The 18,888-nt window shown below is 42.1% G+C and overlaps 1 protein-coding gene across 1 annotated transcript in view; it reads right to left on the reverse strand.

Moving 5' to 3' along the window:
- The window catches only part of Ccdc158 (coiled-coil domain containing 158), a 50,212-nt gene that overhangs the window by 29,394 nt on the left and 1,930 nt on the right, over positions 1 to 18,888 (reverse strand). Inside the window, exons 3-11 of the mRNA XM_032916667.1 lie at positions 15,756 to 15,865; positions 15,112 to 15,439; positions 14,717 to 14,793; positions 12,906 to 13,016; positions 11,072 to 11,186; positions 3,856 to 3,975; positions 3,099 to 3,296; positions 2,367 to 2,849; positions 306 to 495 (exon numbers count right to left, since the gene is read on the reverse strand). Of these exons, the coding sequence (XP_032772558.1) occupies positions 306 to 495; positions 2,367 to 2,849; positions 3,099 to 3,296; positions 3,856 to 3,975; positions 11,072 to 11,186; positions 12,906 to 13,016; positions 14,717 to 14,793; positions 15,112 to 15,439; positions 15,756 to 15,865 (1,732 nt within the window). The remainder of the gene's footprint in view (positions 1 to 305; positions 496 to 2,366; positions 2,850 to 3,098; positions 3,297 to 3,855; positions 3,976 to 11,071; positions 11,187 to 12,905; positions 13,017 to 14,716; positions 14,794 to 15,111; positions 15,440 to 15,755; positions 15,866 to 18,888) is intronic.

Consider the following 18,888-nt stretch of genomic DNA (forward strand, 5'->3'; position numbering starts at 1 on the left):
TAATTCTATTTATATGTGTCAGTTTATTAAACCTTTAGAAGGCTGCAAGGTTCCCATTTCCCTAACCGTAAAGCTGTAAAGACGACTCCTCGGGAGACTGAGGACTGAACACAGGTCATGGTCAGCAGGCATCGAGATGCAAGCCCCTCACAGACAACTGTGAGAAGTGCAGTGCAGATCACATGACTGGAGCAGTGTGGCGTCTGTATTTGTGGTGTGAGACCAGATACTCTTCTTTTGTAAGTATGTGGGCAGCCATGTGGGACCTCACAGCATTTAGGACAGAGTGAACTGAGGTGCCATACCTGAGAGGTTGTTCAGTTCAGTCCTACTAGTCTTCACCTCATTTAACAACTGATCTCTCTCCTGTCTGATGTCCTTCACTGCTCGGAGACGCTCGGAGCCTGCATTCACCAGCTTCACCTTCTCCAGTTCCAGGTCACTCACTCTGGCTTCGAGCTCCCGGATCTTCGCATCTTTTTTATCTTTTAAAATCTGGGTTGACAAATCCAGAGTCCAGTGAAAGGGGTAAAAGAACATGTACACATATAACACAAACCAGTCTCACTGACACTATCTGCCTTTAATGTCAGTACTTCTAAGGACGCTAGTATCATTTCCTTGGGATAGAATGAATGCCCATGGGAAGCAACTTAGGGTATATGTGTGGGTGATACTTTGGCTCCTAGTTTCTAAGGATGCACCATGACAGGAAATCATGGGAGCTCAAACATCTCAGTCCAGTGGCAGGGGTACGGGGTGCTGTGTGGCTTCCTGACATCTTGTCAGAGCAGAGAGCAGAGAACTCAGGCCAGAACCCAAAACAAATATTGCCTTCAAGACCTGCCTCCAGTCATCAATTTCTGCTGACTAGGTCATAGACCTAAAAGTTTTACAACCATCTAACATATCACTGTCACCTGGAACACGCTCTCAAGCCACGAGCCTGGGAGGACATCCCAAACTCAAACCATAATAGCTGGTAAAGGGAAGAGACTAGCAATAGAAATGGAAGGAAGTGAGGGGAGGGGGGATGGAGGTGGGGAGGGGATGGAGGTGGAGGGAGGGGATGGAGGTGAGGGGAGGGATGGAGGTGGGGGGAGAGGATGAGGTGAGGGGGGGATGGAGGGGAGGGATGGAGGTGAGGGAGGGATGAGGTGGGGGGGGGATGGAGGTGAGGGAGGGGATGGAGGTGAGGGAGGAAGATGAAGCTGAGGTGAAGGGCTGCCTGTTCCTGTTCATTGAGATGGCTCACAAGGCTGGCCTTTGGCTGGCATTTAGGAATTCATGAACCCTTTTGACACTTAGCTGCTAAGAGTGGCCCATTGTGTAAACTGTTTCTGTGAGCAGTGCAGTTATGTTGAACACCTGCTTTCCCTCTTGGAGATGAGAAACTGGACCCTGCAATGGACAGGCACTACACCATCAGCCTCCATAAAACATCCTGGGACTGTGTCTGTGACAGTGGGGAGGGGCATTTTAGTTCTCATGGTTTCTTACTAGGGAGGAGCTGAGGCTACATGGGGCATAGAGTGACTTCTGGAAGCTGGCTTCCTCTGGGCTTTACCACATTGCTTTTTCCCTTTACCAGCTATTATTGTTTGAATGTGGGGCTCCCTTGACAGGCTTGTGGTTTGAATGCTTGTTCCCTAGCTGGCGGTGCTACTCTGAGTACCTTCTTAATGGAAACAGATCATAGGGCAAGCTTTTGAAGGTTGAGCCAGTCCACTCTGCTTACTGATTTATATAGTAACTCCAGACAGTCACGGTTACATAGTGAGACAATCTCTAAAAAACAAAATCATAAAGATGGGGAGAAAAAAACCTACAAAGATAAACAAGATGTGTGCCCTGCTTTAGGAAGTCACTTGTGCAGTAAGGAGACTCATTGTTTAAACACACAGAGGACACACAGACAAAGTTGGTGGGATAATGAATGGGGAGAAAAGACTAATATTTACATAGGCCAGGCTGTCTTTGATGTATATTTTCTTATCTAAGCCTCACAATAGTCCAATAAAGTTGTTTTTCTGTTTGCTTGTAATTTTCACAGACTCATGCACCTAGAATCAGTGAACAGGCCCACGTTATATTAGGAGGAAGGACATGGAGTCAAACTCACATCTGTGAAAACTCCCTCCGACTCCAGGCTCCGTGACCACTCAACAGAGGGGTTGCACTCCTTGCTATTTCCCTGAAGCATTTGGGAGCCACACATTCCTTTTCTCAAAAGCACAAATTCGAATCAACTCAGATACTTCCCATGGTAGGCCACAGCCCTCAAGGATCCGTCTCAATAATCAGGTCACTGCTGCTTTGAGAACAGAAAATTCAAGAGCTAACCCACCCCAAACCACCACTCAGACCTTAAACTCCTGCAGTTCCAGCTTCCGGTCATTAATCTCTTTCTCCAGCTGAGCCTTCTCCACTTGCATTGCACCTGCCGTTCGTCCGTGCTGGCCAACCAGCTGCGTCATGTTCTCAATCTGCTGCCTCAGAATCTCAATGACCTTGTCCTTTTCTGCCATCTGCAGTCTGAGCGCCTCGCACTCCGTCTGCACGTTTCTGAGGTGGTCCCCCTCGTTCTTCAGGTGCTGGAGCTCCTGTAACTTCAAGTCCACCCGGGAGCGGAGCTTCGTGATCTCTGCATTGGTGGCCTCGATGGCGCGTTCCTTCTCCTGGAGGGAAGCGGTCAAGTCGGACACTGTCCTCTCAGAGCTCTCAAGGTTCATCTTCTTGGCTGTCAACTCTTCCACCACCTTGCGCAGCATCTCCTTGGTGGACTCCAGCTGTGCAGTGAGGGAGGACACTTTCTCCAGACTCTCGTTCTTCCCCTGAATGGCTGCCATCTTTGGTAAAATGAAATTTCATAAATTTTATTTTTGGTGGTGGGTAGGCAAGTTATCTCAAGGCATGCAATCCTGAAGAGTTCAAATGTTCTAACTTAAATCATCTTGCTGTCAGGACATTAGGACTCTCTCTCTCTGTGTGTGTGTGTGTGTGTGTGTGTGTGTGTAAAGAAGCTCTGCAAGCAAACATGAAGAACATTCTCCCCCTGGAAGAGGCCACCCAGCAATGGCACAGCTGTGTGCTCTCACCTGCCGCTCCATCTGGCCCTGACACTCGTTCTTCATGGCCTTGAGCAGGGCCTCCAGCCGCTGCACCTCCATGTTCCGGTCATCCAGCTCCCGCCGCAGGTGGTCGATGGTGATGCTGTTGCCTGTGTCTCGGTCCCACAGACGCTTGTTCTGTTCTTTCTCCAGACTAAGCTCCTTCTCCCTCTTGTGGAGATCTGCCTGAAAGAATCGACAGTGTTCTTTCTCCATCCTCTGTCATATGATCAGAACAAACTCTTCCTTTTGCCTCACCTGGTCTGGAGCTGTGTGATCTGAGAAACCTTACATTATTCAAAGAGAAGCTTTTCGTCAGCTTGACTAAGAGTGACTGTTTCCTAGAAAAATATACTAATATTTTGCTTAGACATTTTTGCTAGTCTGTGAGTGGCAATTTACAGCTGTAATCTCTATATTTGGGAAGTGCATAATTTGTGTTTTGAATGTCATTTTGCTTCAAAATGAACATATTACAACTTGAATTTAGTAGATGGCGGTTCTAATTAAAAAACTATGGCTACTTAAAAGCTTACAATCTTTAACACTGTAACAGCCACGCCTAAGGAAAAAAACCCAGAGAATAGAATACCTTATTTAAAATACATGAAGTATATAGAATGCTATCCCATGTGGAGGCACAAATATTTTATAAAAGCTGTAATTTTATAATATAAACTAGTTTGTGAAACGTATTGAAACTTCCCCCAGATTCCAGATGGTGTACTTTAGAGCAAAATCTCACCAACAGCTTTTGGAGTTGGTCATCCAGATTTCCCGACTCCTGACTAAACTGGTCCCGCTCTGTGCGTGCCTCGGTGAGCTCTGAATTGGCAAGGACTAACTGCTTCTCCAGCTCTTCTATCTGGAAGAAAATCCAAATCAAACCCATGCAGCTGGGTTGGTTGTACACAGACAAAGCCTGACAAGAACAGACGGTCTCCCTGGGAGGTGAAACAGAAAGGTCTTATGCAGGGTTTTCTAACCTCAATATCTCCATAGGAGTTAGCATGGGCATTAGTCAAAATGAAGCACTTGTCCCTGCTGTTATCTGGGCACTGCACACTGTGTTTTACTCCTCAGAATTTATCTTCTGTGGAGACAAGCTCTTCTTGTGGCATAAATAATGTGCTGTAGACCCCAAACAAATGAATCTTGGAATACCAAGAAGAGCTATTTTGCTTTAGCATGTCAGAGACTCAGCTAAGCGTAGTGGCTACATGTGTTTAGTCCCAGGACTTGGGGGACAGAGGCAGCTCTAAGCTAATGGCCAGCCTGGTCTACAGAATGAGTTCCAGAATAGCCAGAGCTACACAATGAGACCTGGTCTTGAACACACACACACACACACACACACACACACACACACACACACACACACACATAATCAGAGTCTCAATTAGATACTGAATATAAAAGGATGAGTCAGGACAGTATTCCTGCTGTCATCATGGTGCCATATTTCAAAAGAATGAATGAATATCTATATAGATTAAGAATCAGGAGAATATTGTGTTGGACAATTTAAGCATTCAGGACTTCATTCTCTTCAACTACAACTTCAATGAATATATTTTTCCTTCAGTCAGGACAGCTATTTATCTGAATAAAGAGAAATTTAGTTCACTGAACCAATGATGTAACAGAGTTATTCCTTTCCCAAACTCAGCATATAGCAGGTCTACAGGAGGAGAAAGTCTTCAGGATTACAAATGTTCCTACAGCCCTCAACACAGGCTGACTGGAGATCCCAGACTATGGAGATCATGGGTTTTAATCTGAGCAGAGCCACACAATATCAAGAATTAGATAATGAACCATTTCATAAGAACATGTTAATATTTAGTGTTATGCAATGAAGCCCAACCATAATTACAACTATTTTTATCTACTTTCCAGAATTCAAAAAGCTTTCATATTGACATAAATACTACATATTTCTCCCTATTTCTAAGGTTATTAAAATGGTTTGAAAATTTGTGTCAAGAGTAAAACTTGGTTTGGACGTGATCAAACTTTCTTAACTAAAAAACATATGACCAAGACAAACTTTTTGTTAATAACGTTTTATTTTTACTTGAAACAAGTTCACTTAAAAATGTTCATTTAAACCAACATATAGTCAATATAACATTACATATACACAGATACACATATGTAACTATCTCCTTGACAAGAAAGCATACATATGTAGAGCTTCTATATCTATTTGCATGGACACATAAGTAACTTAAGAGAGTGCTAATATAGAAATATCATACAGTTCTGCATGTCTATAATGTAGTATTAGGGCCTATAGCACTTAGAACATAAGTTTTGACATTTATACTGAATTTATGTTTAAGTTGGCTTTACGTGATTATGTTACATATTAAAAGTGTTTCATGAGGATTAAGTACATAAAGCATTAAATTCTGACTGATTATATTTGATATGCTATAAGGCATTTTCATAAGTATTAAGCATACATGGAATATTAGATTATAGATTGTACTTGATTATAAGATGCATATTAAAAACTATTTCACAAGAATTTGTTGATTACTGGCTTGAACTGCTGCTGTGCCTGGCTTAAGAACTATCTTTCAACTGGAGATATAGCTCAGTGGAAGAGTGCCTGCTAGGTTCGAACCCTAAAGAAAAAGGGGGGAAAACCCCACACCAATAAGAAGACTTAGATTCTCATGCCCCTTTGAGGAGACTGTAACCTCTAACGTAAGTGACTTCTGAGAAAATGAACCGTCAGCTGAGGTGATCTTGTCCGGTCCTGGAGAGGGAGGCCTGAGTGAGCACACTCAGGAGAGTAGGAGCCGCAGCATCTCCCTGCCCTCACACAGCACAGGGTCAGGGAGGCTGTGCTGGGTTCTGTTCACAGTTCTGCCTCATACCACTCCCCCTCCAGTCTGCTGAGGTACATTTTTTTTTAATATTCTAGATGGTCTCTCATGTTCCCTCCAATTGTGTTCCTTTACTTTAAAAATATTTTTTACTTATTATTTAAGTTTTTCATGACTTCTAAGAAAAGTATCAAAAAAGTTAGACTCTACATTTTCTCTTCTTTGGGCCCTAAGTCTAATGAGAGTCTTGAGTTTGGATCCTCATGAGTGGAGCAAACACTCCCTACTTCTTGCTCTGTTTTTCTGCCAAAAATAAATAAATAAAAATCAGGATGGCTCTTTCATAATATCAAACTTGACAATAACAGGACCAAAACTAGAGAGAGAGGAGGGGGAAGGGGAAAGCATCTTTCCTGGGACCCGCCACAGGGACCGGTTTCGTAGTTGTCAGTACTGACTCAGCTGCTAAGCTCTGCTTTTACCTTTCACTTTTAGAGCACAAACATCCGCACGCATTAATGGATAGTGAAAGGGGAACCAGTCAAGGAGCAGCTGAGCTGATACAAACAGCTAGAAAACTGCAAGAAAAGCCTTCAAAATGTCCAGAAGCACTGACGTGTGACAGACAGGAAAGCTTTCTCCTTCTTTTCTTTCTACACAGCAGCCTGGTTTTCCCTTTTCACCATCCATGAACAGACGTTTTGGGTTGGATCAGTATAAGAATTTTATTCAAATTTCACTGATTTTAGGGTAATGGCCAATCACATCAAATCATATTGGATCTGTGCTTTATTTTTTGTTTATATGGGGGAGTTTTTTTGCTCTAATTCTGTGCTCAAAAGGACATTTGTGGCCCAAGAGGGCGCTGCGCTTCAGCTTGAGGCTGCACAGACCTCTGCAGAGCCTTCGCACTCTGCCAGCATAGTGGACAGCTCCACACAGCGCTACTACATCCTCACTGGGGACTAGGAAATCCAGCACCAACTACTGTCAAAACAGAATAAACTTAGAATCAAGATGGTGATATATTTTTTGTTGTTTCAAAAAGCGAAAGTTAAGAGTAAAGCCAAATCTACAGAGCCAATAGTGACAGCTTCTACTGGTCCAGATTCGTAAAGGGGAATTCTGGAGGCTCTCCTAAACGGAAAGAAAAGAATAGAAGACAGCATTATAGTAAAACACTTTTGTCAGCTTTTAAAAAGGCTACATCTAAGATTTTCCTAGAAATACAATTTCTATTTTCACCAATATGAAATACTTTTGTTAACCTGAAAAAAAAAAATGATCCTTTGTAAAGCCTTTCTCTGAATTTACACACTCTTGGTAGAAAAGTTTTGTTCAGGCCTATCAAAATCATCTTTTGTGTCTAAGGCAGTCTCATGTACCTCAGGCTGGTCTTACACTCACTATGTAGCCAATGATAACCATGAACCTCTGATCACCCTGCCCCTCCTTCCCAGGTACTGGGATTTGAGGCACATGCTGCCGTCTTAGGTGTGCTCTAACACACTGTGATAGGTCCGCTCTGGGACCCCGTACTGGGGTCGACTCAGAACCAGGCATGCTAACCAGGCACTCCACCAACTGCGCTCTATCCCCAACCTTGCTGTATCATTTCCATTGCTTTTTTCCTCTTGGTTTTTGAACATTATAAAATCTGTACTGAAACAGCAAAGGAGAACATGTATCTTAAGATTTTAACAATATAAAGTCACCATACATAAAAATGAAACAAACTGTGCACAAGAATATGCTTTTAAAATCTTGTATCCAAGTCTTCCAGGCAAAAACATTTCATTTCATAGTGTTTTGTGTTCCTCCAAATCAAATCCTCAGTAACGTGCTTGACCTTTGTTGCTTGGTTACACCAAGTAGGCAGCAGAGCTGCTTCCTCTGAGAGCCTAGTTATCCGCCAGCGGGTCCAAATCTCTTCAGTTCACCACGATGCATTTTATCAACACTTCAAGACATAGCTCAGGCAGGCCTTGCTTGCATGGTCCTCCTGGATCGGCCTCCCATGTGCTGGCTATCCTCCTTATTAAGTGTTTACTACTTCAGGTTGTCAGAAGTCAGGGCTGGAGACATGGCTCAGCGGTTAAGAGCACTGACTGTTCTCCCTACAGGTCCTGAGTTCAATTCCCAGTAACCACATGGTGGCTCACAACCATCTGTAATGGGACCCAATGCCCTCTTCTGATGTGTCTGAAGACAGTTACAGTGTATTCATATACATAAAAATAAATAAATAAGTCTTTTGTTTAATGGAGGTGGAGCTGGAGACAGGGCTCAGTGGTTAAGAGCACTGACTGCTCTTTCAGAGTCCTGAGTTCAGTTCCAGCAATCAGATGGTGGCTTGCAACCATCTGGCTCACGATCATAATGTGATCTGAGATCCTCTTCTGGCATGCAGGTGTACATGCAGATAGAGCATCCACATATATATTAAATAAAGAAATACTTTAAAAAAGATTATCAAGTGTTGGTGATCCATTGTTTATACTAGAGCATAGACAATGGCCCTAATAGATCAACATGATACATTAGACAAGATAAATAAACTGGATGAAGCTTATGAAGAGATCATTTTTCCAAGCTACAGTATAATAGAGAACCATAATAACTACAAATTACATAAGAAAACATGGGCAAATTGAGCTCGGTTTAGTAGTCTGTGACTTTTCAGAGTCTCTTTTTTTTTTTTCAGAGCTGGGGACCGAACCCAGGGCCTTGTGCTTACTAGGCAAGCGCTCTACCACTGAGCTAAATCCCCAACCCCTTTTCAGAGTCTTATGTCAGTAAAGATCTGTCTTTTCAGAATGGTTTGGATAGTCATGAATAACACCTGTCTTACTGGGCTATAAGACAATGACTCTCCTTTGTCAGATTATCATGGAACATCCTCCTAGCCATACTGTACTGAGACCACGTACCCTTCTGTTCTGGTTTCTGAAGGGGGAGGTCATGTCTTTTGTACAGGATGCTTTGTCTACAAAGGAGTGGACAATCACCACTAAGACAAAGGTTTGTCCTGAGAAAAGAAACTAGAAGACAAAAGTGGACTTCTCTTGGTGCTGGTGTTGGTGTTGGTGTTGGTGTTGGAGTTGAGCTGAAAGGTCCATCTTGGGTCCCATGATTAAAATCATTTTGCCTTGAGACTAAGAGCTATACAGAGAAGTTTAAAAATGAGGGACATTATTCAAAATTACAACCCCTTAGTCAATCATAAAATCAGTTTAATGATCTTCAAGTCAACATCTGAAGAGAGAAAATTCCACATCACACTTATTAGAGGTATTGGTTCTTCAGATGTCTGTGTTATGGGGTGGACTACCTTCCTGTGAGCAGTGACCAAAATGTTTGAAAGACATGGCTGTGGTGAGAGTCAGATTATCATGGAACAGTTCCTGTTAGTCTCTTCTGCTGACTTTAATAAAACCATGTCAAATTTCCTTCTCTTGCTAGAGTTAAAGGTAGACATCTAATCCATCACTGAGCCAAGGAAGACAGTGCTTTCCTGTGGTCATCACTGGAATGGCAGTGGGAGTTAAGCTGTGCTGCCCACAGGAAAGGAAGTCAGTGTGTAGAAGCCTTAGTGCTGTGCCATCTGTCTATTAAATCTACACGCAGAGACCCCTTCCTCTATTGCAGCTAACAGGGTGGTTTTCACTGATCAAAGGACTGGCAGCGGCAGTACCTTCTATTTCTTCTAAATCACCACTCTAAATAAAGGCATGGGCAGTGGAATAAACACGATGTGAAACACTACCTAAGTTACCTCTGCAAGGCTCTCTAGAGCAGGGGTCCTCTCCTAACCTGTGACCCTTTAAGACACTTCCTCAATTTTGTGACCAACCACAAAATTATTTTATTACTTCATAATTATAATTGTGCTGCTGTTGTGAATCATAATATAAATATCCGATGTGCAGGATATCTGAAATGCTACCTCCTGGAAAGGGTGAGTGGATCCCAAAGGGTCGCAACTCCCAGGTTGAGAACTACTGCTCTATGGGGTGACAAAAGGTGGACTTATCTTCTAAGCTTTCACAAAATAAGACCCTGGTACAGTAAGTGAAACCCAACCACCTAAGGTTGACGTCAACCACACTTCTCAGGGAACATGAAGAACATGATCTCCTCTGAAAGACAACTCTTGTTTTTCTAGTTTTAGGAATTTCACTGTTTTCAAATGGTTGAAATTAACAAAAATCTAAGCTCTGAATAAATGGTTGATAATAATACGGAATATCTTCTTTTTAGCTGTAAAAAAAAGCAAAAACAAAAAATAGAAATAGCACCATTTTTTTAATGAAAACCAATTTGAACTCCGTGTGTGTGTGTGTGTGTGTGTGTGTGTGTGTGTGTGTGTGTGCGTGCGTGCAGAGTATGTGGATGGTAGAGCCCATGGAGACAGTGGACATCCCTGGAGCTGGAGCTATGGGATCCATGGACCGTATGTCAACCGTATGCTGTGGGCCACAGTAACTGAACTCAGGTCTCTCTGTAAAGGCAGAACACAATCTTAACTGCTGAGCCATCTCTCTAGCCCCACCTCTTCCAAAATATTATCTGCTTTTAAGACAAATTATGTGATGAAATAGGAAGACTAAGTTTCCTAATTTTTACTTTAATTATTTTGAGTATCTTAAAATTTCGTTTTCTAGACACAAAAAATGATTAGAAGTTGAAGGGATGAAGCAGGTCCTCGAACACTGGTGGTAGACACAGACTGCTGGCCATGTTTGCTAAAGCCAGGCCTCAGAAAAGATAAAGAGCATAGTCCTATTCTTTATTTTTTTACTTAATTTTGTGGTAGTAAGGATTAATCTAGAGCTTCAGGCATATTAGACTAGTGTTCTTCCTACACTGTGTTACTCAATTTATTATTTGGAAATTTACTTGAAAAATATTTCTCAATAATTTTATGATGAATTTAAACATCAACTTAAATAATAGTTTATAAGTTAATATTTAGATAATTTAGCATGTATGTATACCAACTAACACGGATTTTAAAAATATTCCTTTAGTTAGAAATTATTTTGATTCTCTATTTTCAAACAAACTATTAAAAATAATTAGATTTGGTGTGCACGACAGCCCTTGGAAGTGGTGTAAACTGACCTTATCTTCATACATCCTCTTGGTCTCCATCAGCTCAGAACGCAGCTGAGAGACAGTAGACTCCAAGTCACTGAGCTGGCGCATATACATGGAGTTCTGGTTCCTCGCCTGCTCTCTACGAAGTGTTGAAAGGGTAGAGAAACAGATAGCAAATTAAGAATATGCATGGTACCTCAAGGACCCCTCACATCTCTTAGATACTACCTGTAATTACTTTACATGGAGTCATTAGAACAACCACCTTTCATTAGGCAAACTCGTTTCTTTACAGCTCAGGGTTGAGGACAAAGCCCAGAGATATAAGTTAGGTGTGCTGTGTGTAAAATTCTGTTAAATTCCTAGCACGCAAAACAAGCCACTTGCCAAAGCTCATGGTGTGTGTGTGTGTGTGTGTGTGTGTGTGTGTGTGTGTGTGTGTGTTTATGTTATGCTATTCTCTACTTCTGCTCATGATTAAAAGTATGAGCACTGGAGGACAGAGAGATATCTCAGTGATTATGAGTGTTTGCCTTGCAATCACGAAGAGCAGATTTACGACCTCAGCACCTTTGTAACATGCTGGACATTCTGGAAATACCTAGAACTACAGCTCCTAGAACTCAGATGCTCTTTCTGGTTCACACATGCACATCGGTGCTTGTATCTGTGCACAAAGGTATACATACTCATACAAACACATTAAATCTTTAAAATAAAAAGCTTATGCATAGTCTTATGCATCAGTTCAAATTATAAAATTTATGCATATACATTTTATGTATATATTTGAACATATATATCTATGTATAACTATGTTCATAGATAACACACATAATTATACATATACATGTGTTTATTTATATACATATAGAAAATATATGTGTGGTACACTTGCTTTGTTCTGTCATTTTAAATATGAACAACTCAGTAAATCCCAGGAGCCTGAATACTTGCAATAGCACTTTGTGCACAGTGACACAAAAGCGTGTTAGAAAAGTCTTATCACTTTCACGAGGAAATTGCTAAGCAATTTCAAAATGATATTAGGATAGCTTAATAGGATAATAGTTGCAGGCTTGTCTCTTCAAAGACAGATGGCGTCCACCTGCTCTCCTGGAATGCTGGAAAGAACGTATTTTACAGCCTGGTCATCCTTCGCTATCTGCAGTCAGGTCCACCCACATCCCTCAGAAGTTATGCTTTGCTTATGCTAGCCCCTTTCCTCCTAACTCTTGAGCATTGCTTCTGAGCACCAAAACCCATCCTTATGAGAGATGTCACTTGTACTTTACAGAAGCCTAGGTGACGTCTACGTTATCTTAGGGCCAGGCCAAAATGACACTCACAGGCACATTTCCCTTAGTTGTTCTCCTTAGACCCTAAATCTTGGCCACCATCTCTGCATCAATAGTATCCATCTTTGTACATTATAAAGAATTCCAATGTAAACATGTCTTAATCTCTGCTACACTCATGGGACTGAGATAATTGTTATCAGAAATATTTTTTCCCGAAATCGTGCTGTACTTAAATATGACTAAAGTAAACCAGCTGGTGCCAGACCTTCGAAGTTAGGCCCAGCACTGGCTTCCTAAGTTAGGCTGACCTAAGTTTCATTCTTCCCTCCCCTGGATCATTTCCCTACCAGTCATAAAGCCTGCAGGGACACCCCTTCCCTTGCAAGAATAGTCACAGATAACAGTAATGAGCTGCCAGGTGAGTGCTGGGACTCGAACCCAGGTCCTCTTCAAGAGCAACAAGTGGTATTAACTACCGAGCCAAATCTCCAGCTTAAAATAATAGTTTTTAAGTTACAATAAATGGCATCAATTTCAAACTCCTAGTACACACATACTGAATTATTTCCAGTTGACTCTGGACACTGTTGGCTTGGCTTCGAGCACTGCTGGCTTTCTCTGTAAGTCCTGCTATCTCAACTTCATGTTCACTTATCAGCTGCTCAATCCTAGGCAAGAACAAAGCGACTGTTATGATACAGGAAGCTCTTTCTTCCTACAACTTGCCTCAAAAGTTAATGCTTTCAATGACCTTCACACTTAGTATTCGTTCCAGTTTTATATCTGCTACTCTTTCATCCATTTGAGACAGTGTGATGGTTTGTATATGCTTGGCCCAAGGAGTGACACTATTAGGAGGTGTGGCCTTGTAGGGGTAGATGTGTCACTGTGGGCGTGGAAGTGAGTCTTAGCTCCTCCAGCCCCACATTTGCCTGGATGCTGCCATGCTCCCATCTTGATGATAATGGACTGAACCTCTGAACCTGTAAGCCAGCCTCAATTAAATGTTGTCCTTATAAGTGTTGCCTTGGTCATCGTGTCTGTTCACAGCACTAAAACCCTAAGACAGACTTTAATTGTGTAGTCCTGGCTGGCCTTGAATTTGTAGGCAGTCTTCTTGCCTCTACCTTCTAAGTGCTGGGATTACAGACATGAACTAGCATGCCTGGTTTTTTAAATGTTACTCCCTCCTTCTCTCTCTCTCTCTCTCTCTCTCTCTCTCTCTCTCTCTCTCTCTCTCTCTCTCTCTCTCTTCCTTCACTCCTTTTTTTTTTAAAGTTGTTTCTTTTTGAGACAGGATCTTTCTTACTATGTTGCTCTGGATGTCCGGAACTTGCTGTGTACACCAGGCTACCCACAAAATGACAAAGACCCACTTGCCTCTGCCCCTGAGTGTTGGGACTAAAGGCATGCGTCATCATGCCCAGCATGCTACTCCTGTAACAAAACCTCTAGAATCCAGCTAGCAGTAAACTGGGAGAACCAAACAAGGCATGGTGTTGTGTGCCTCTGGTCCTCTATAGAATTCTGCTATAGATCCCAGGCTGGCCTTGAACTCACAGCATCTTCCTATCTCAGCCACCCGAGTGCTGAGATTACAAGTATGTGGGACTACACCAGCGTGAGGAATAAAATCATAAAACAGAATGTGAAGCAGGAAGGTCCCTGGAATACAGGAATCCAAGGCCAGCCTGGATGACATATTGAGATCCTGTTTCATAAACCTTGAGTACTGTGAGTAATACGTTATACAATATGAATACTATATGCCATATCTCCAGGGAGATAAAGGAAAGGGTCCTATCAATCAAACACATGATGACTACAAGCTTACAAATACGCACACTAAGTCACAGAGTATTAAATGCTTCATTTAACTAACCAACAGGTAACTGACAAATCAACTTAGGCTCTTCTGCCTAGACTCTGCCAGGCCAACCACGACAAGAATAGTCTCATTCTTGCTGTCTGGTTAGTTGTCGAGAGGTGATTAAGTTGCTTAGTTAGCCTTGAGCTTGAAAATCTATCTCCTCAGCCTACCTTTAGGAAGACTCACCAAGCCTATGTGAGTAATGGTCAATCCACCAAAGCCCTCACTTTCTTTCTCATTGGAAATCTCCACTTGTCCTTATTGTGTTGGGAGCTGAACTCATTTTATTCCCCTGTAGCAAAACTTACAGTGCTGTAGGCTTAAATAAAGCCTTCCTTACAGCTTTAAGGTGTCAGAAAAAACTAAATTTGCTACAGGTCATTAAGGCTATTTTTGTTGTTGAGTTACCTCTGAGTTTATAGACTTTGGAACTGCAGGTGAGAGACTACAACTAGAATACAGTGTCCCTGTAAGTTTTTGTTTCAGTCAGACACCTACCGATCCTGATGTTGTTGAAGTAATAGTTCTATTTTATTCTGTGATTCAGACTTCAGGGTTTCAAGCTGATCCTCTACCTGGTTTTAAAACAGAGATATTAATTTGGGTGTTGGTAATTTTAAAGCTTAGAAAAGGCAGAGTTTCTAAGATAGGAATGCATTAGGGAGCTAAACATAGAAATAATACTAAATGAAGCTCTATGCCTGTATTTTATAGCACCTGCACACTGACTATACTTCCATTAAGCTGTACAGACAAAATAGCTAGTTTTCTATCAGGAGAGAGCATTGTGTATCATTTCAGAGAACAAAAAATGAAGACTTGGCTTATTTCTAAGGAGTTCACAAACTATCTCTCAATGCATTGTAATATAAAGCAGTGTTCTCACCACTTACTGGAAAGATCCTCCCTTTAAGAAAAGAGATCTCTGTGTCTAATTCTCTTAGGATTTTACTAATAGCTGAGCCCAGGCTGCGGAAGTGCATGGTAGACATGCTGTCGTGTTCACATATTTTCTTGCCTGAGGCTTCTTCAAAGTCAACTAAGACCGATCGGATGTCTTGAAGCACGCCTTCATGACTAAGCATCAGCTTTCGTAGCTGCTCTATCTGTGTGCTGCTGTCCTTCAGCATGTCCTCCTTAAGGGACTTGGCAGCTTCAAGCTCATGAACTGTATTCTGAAGCTGATTTCGTACCTCCTCCTGGGACTGACTCTCCCTTCGCCTAGAAAATGAATGAAAGAAAAGAAATAACATTGATAAAGCTCAATTTTACTACAAGGAGTAGAAAAAAAATTATACAGAATTCTGCTGTAGATCCCAGGCTGGCCTTGAACTCACAGCATCTTCCTATCTCACCACCCGAGTGCTGAGATTACAAGTATGTGGGACTACACCAGCGTGAGGAAGGAAACCATAAAACAGTTCCTGGGCTGGGATGATTCTCACTGACTACCATCTCCCTTGTCTATGAAGCCCAGAGCCTGGTTCCAGCTCTGGCACTGCTGGAGAAGGAGGAGGAGCTCAGGTGACAAACCCACCTGATGTCAGCCATAGCATCTCTCTCCATTTGCATTTCTTGAAGTTTTGTTTGCAAATCAATGACTGACTGTCTTAAGTAAAATTTTTGTTTTTCATGTAATTCATTGCTCTGAAAGGAAAAATACACACAAATTAATCTATCTATATATAGAGATATTAAACCATCAAACTATAGATCCTATAGACAATAATTTCCAAGGGCTATGTGTTATTTATTAATTTATTGTTATGCATATAAAACCTTCCTCCTTCACTGTTGTAGCTCAGAGCCCAGTGAATAATTTCTCACCTAGATAAGTAGAAAACACCAACAAGTTTCCCTGGCTTCATCTTTTTTGGTCCATTTTCTGAAACAAATCTGTTTTCCAGCTCAAAGTAAAAATGGGAAAATGTTTTGTCCCTTAAAATTGGAAAACTGGTTGAAATTATGTATAAAGAAAACTTTACCTTCAACCTAATTAAATGCTTTGCAAAAGCCACTACCATCTAAAACTCTAAAGCTGGTGAGATGGTTCTGTGGTTAGGACTGGCTACTGCTGCAGAGGACACTGAAGGTTTGATTCCCAGCACCCTCGTGGCAGCTGACAGCCATCTATACCTCCAGTTCCAGGGGATCTGATGCCTTCCTTTGGCCTCTGTGAGTACTGCATGTACACTGTGCACATACACACCATGCAGGCAAATCATCTTCACATTTAGACTACAAGTAAACAGACTTTTAAAATAGAAAACCAAAACTCTGAAGGTATTTAACAACAGAAAAATTCAGAAATTTCCAAAGCCAGGCCCTGAAGCATCTTTCTACTGACAGCTAACGACGAGTGTATAATAAAAAACTCTTTTACCTCATTTTATTACCTCATTTTTGAGTCTGAATGAAAAACAAAAACCACTGAAAATGAAAAGATTCTAAAATACAAAAATAGAGACTAAAATCAAGCAAACAGAAAAGATAAAGATCTAAAAGAAGCAAAGGTAATGTAGCGTCAGGAGCATGCGCTTGCAGACTCCACTTCCACACAGGAAGATCACAGTCACAAACAGTGGTGTGCCTGGGCGGGGGGGCGGAGGGGGGACCAGGCAGATCTCTGAGTTTGGGGCCATCCTGGTCTACAGAGCAAGTATGGAGACAGGCATGGAGGAGAAAAAGGAAGGAAGGCAAGAAAGAAGGAAGGAGGAAGGGAAGGAAGGAAGGAAGGGAAGGGAAGGGAAGGGGAGAGAAGGGAGGGGAAGGGAAGGGAAGGGAAGGAAAGGAAGGTTAAGCCAGGTTGCCTAGTGTGCATGAGGCTCCAGGCTGATGCCTGACACTATCTATCAGAGCACACACACGTTATTGTGTCAAATGCTGCCAAGTCAAGCTGGAAAAGAAAGCCCAAGTATCACCACACCAGGCTTCACATCACCATTCATCCCATCTTTAACCCTCACAATAGTCTCTCCTACTTTTAATATTTCAATCACAAGACTACAAGTATGGGACCGTGTCTTTCCCATCTGTGGGAAAACTCTGCTAACTAAGGTCGAAGTCTACCATTGTCTAGATAGTCTCCTGACCTGGGCGCTAATGGAGGAATCCCTTCAAGGGCAGAGCTCCCCTCCTACTTTGTCTGCCCTTTTCCGGGGAGCTCAATCCTCCCCACCCCACCCCTACACACACACACACACACACACACACACACACACACACACACACACCTCTACCTGGGGAATGTCATGGAGCTTTGGTTAAGGAACTTGGTAGAAACTTCCTTTCTACCTTAAGAACTTGTTCAGCTAGCACCGGAGATTCCTGAAATGCTTTTCCATGTTGAGGCATTTCAGTACTGAAAGCCATCAGCCTTTGCCTATCCTGTATATTCTGACCCCTATCCCCAAAATTATATAAGCCTTGAATCACCCCAAGTAAAGTTGATCTGCCTCCCTACAGCTGGTCGTGGTGTCATCATTCACTGTACATACTCACAGGGCTTCCGGAACACACACACACACACACACACACACACACACACACACACACACACACACTGTCACACATCATCTCTGCTACCTTTCCCTCGTGGACCCTTTTTGGCCATCTTTACATATCTGGTACCTAGCATGCTTCTGTTCATAGGGTTATAACAACAGCACTGTTGGGTAAATATTACAAGTGGCCAAACAGTGCTGTATTACTGATTTTACTGGGACATACTCTACCAGGAGATTATAGGCAATAAATTAGACATAGAAAATAAATTAGGCCTGCCTGCCTCCCTCCCTCCCTCCCTTATTTGAAGGAAGGGTTTGAATTCAGGTGGTCAGGCTTATGCATTAGCACTCCTCCCCACTGAGCCATCTTGCCAGCCCAATTACTGTTTCTTTTCTCTATAAGTGTGTCTGTTTCCTCTGTCTCTATGTCTTAGCACTGTGTTTATCACAAGGTCTCACCACTACTTGTTTACACAACTGGCTCACCACCAAAATTATGAACTCCTTTGAGAGAGCCCTGGTTTGTTTATTTACTTTTGTGTGCCATGTGTATAATAAAAAGGCACATAATTTTTCACATCTTTAATAAGAGTGTGGGCTCCTCTACAGTCTTCATCTAGTCTGATGAGGAAGGGTAGCATGCTATTGGACAGCGATGCTGGGGCAGAGGGGACGTACAGAGAACGGGTACTGAGCGAGACTGACATGAAGTATATGGTAGTAAGACGTCTGGCTTTTACGAAGCAGACCACTGGGACTTAATACACAGTTTGATTCTAGATGAGGTCCACTTACGTTTTTAGCCAATACTTCTGAAATCTATTTAACCATCGGTATGTACAGACATGTAAAATCCTTTCTACCACTGTTTGCAAAGAGAAGTCAGGTATGGTAATAGCAGGACAGCAGGCCCAAACCAATTATTAACAGCAGATCAATATAATTAATTATAACATTTTAAAGCATTTGGATTTTACTGAAATTATATCGTGAACCTAAGACATTATTATTACCAGAAAGAAAATGGCATGTAAACGTCTCATTAGCCCAACAGAAAGGAGAGATCATACTAACAGGTTTAGCTGATGGACCCATGACTGGTGTTTTCTTTTAGGGGGTTAAGTTTTATTTCAAGACAACATGCCTCCTGTCCTAATGGGCCAG

The sequence above is a fragment of the Rattus rattus genome, chromosome 11 (genome assembly GCF_011064425.1).
Source record: "Rattus rattus isolate New Zealand chromosome 11, Rrattus_CSIRO_v1, whole genome shotgun sequence".
In the NCBI taxonomy this organism is placed as follows: domain Eukaryota; kingdom Metazoa; phylum Chordata; class Mammalia; order Rodentia; family Muridae; genus Rattus; species Rattus rattus.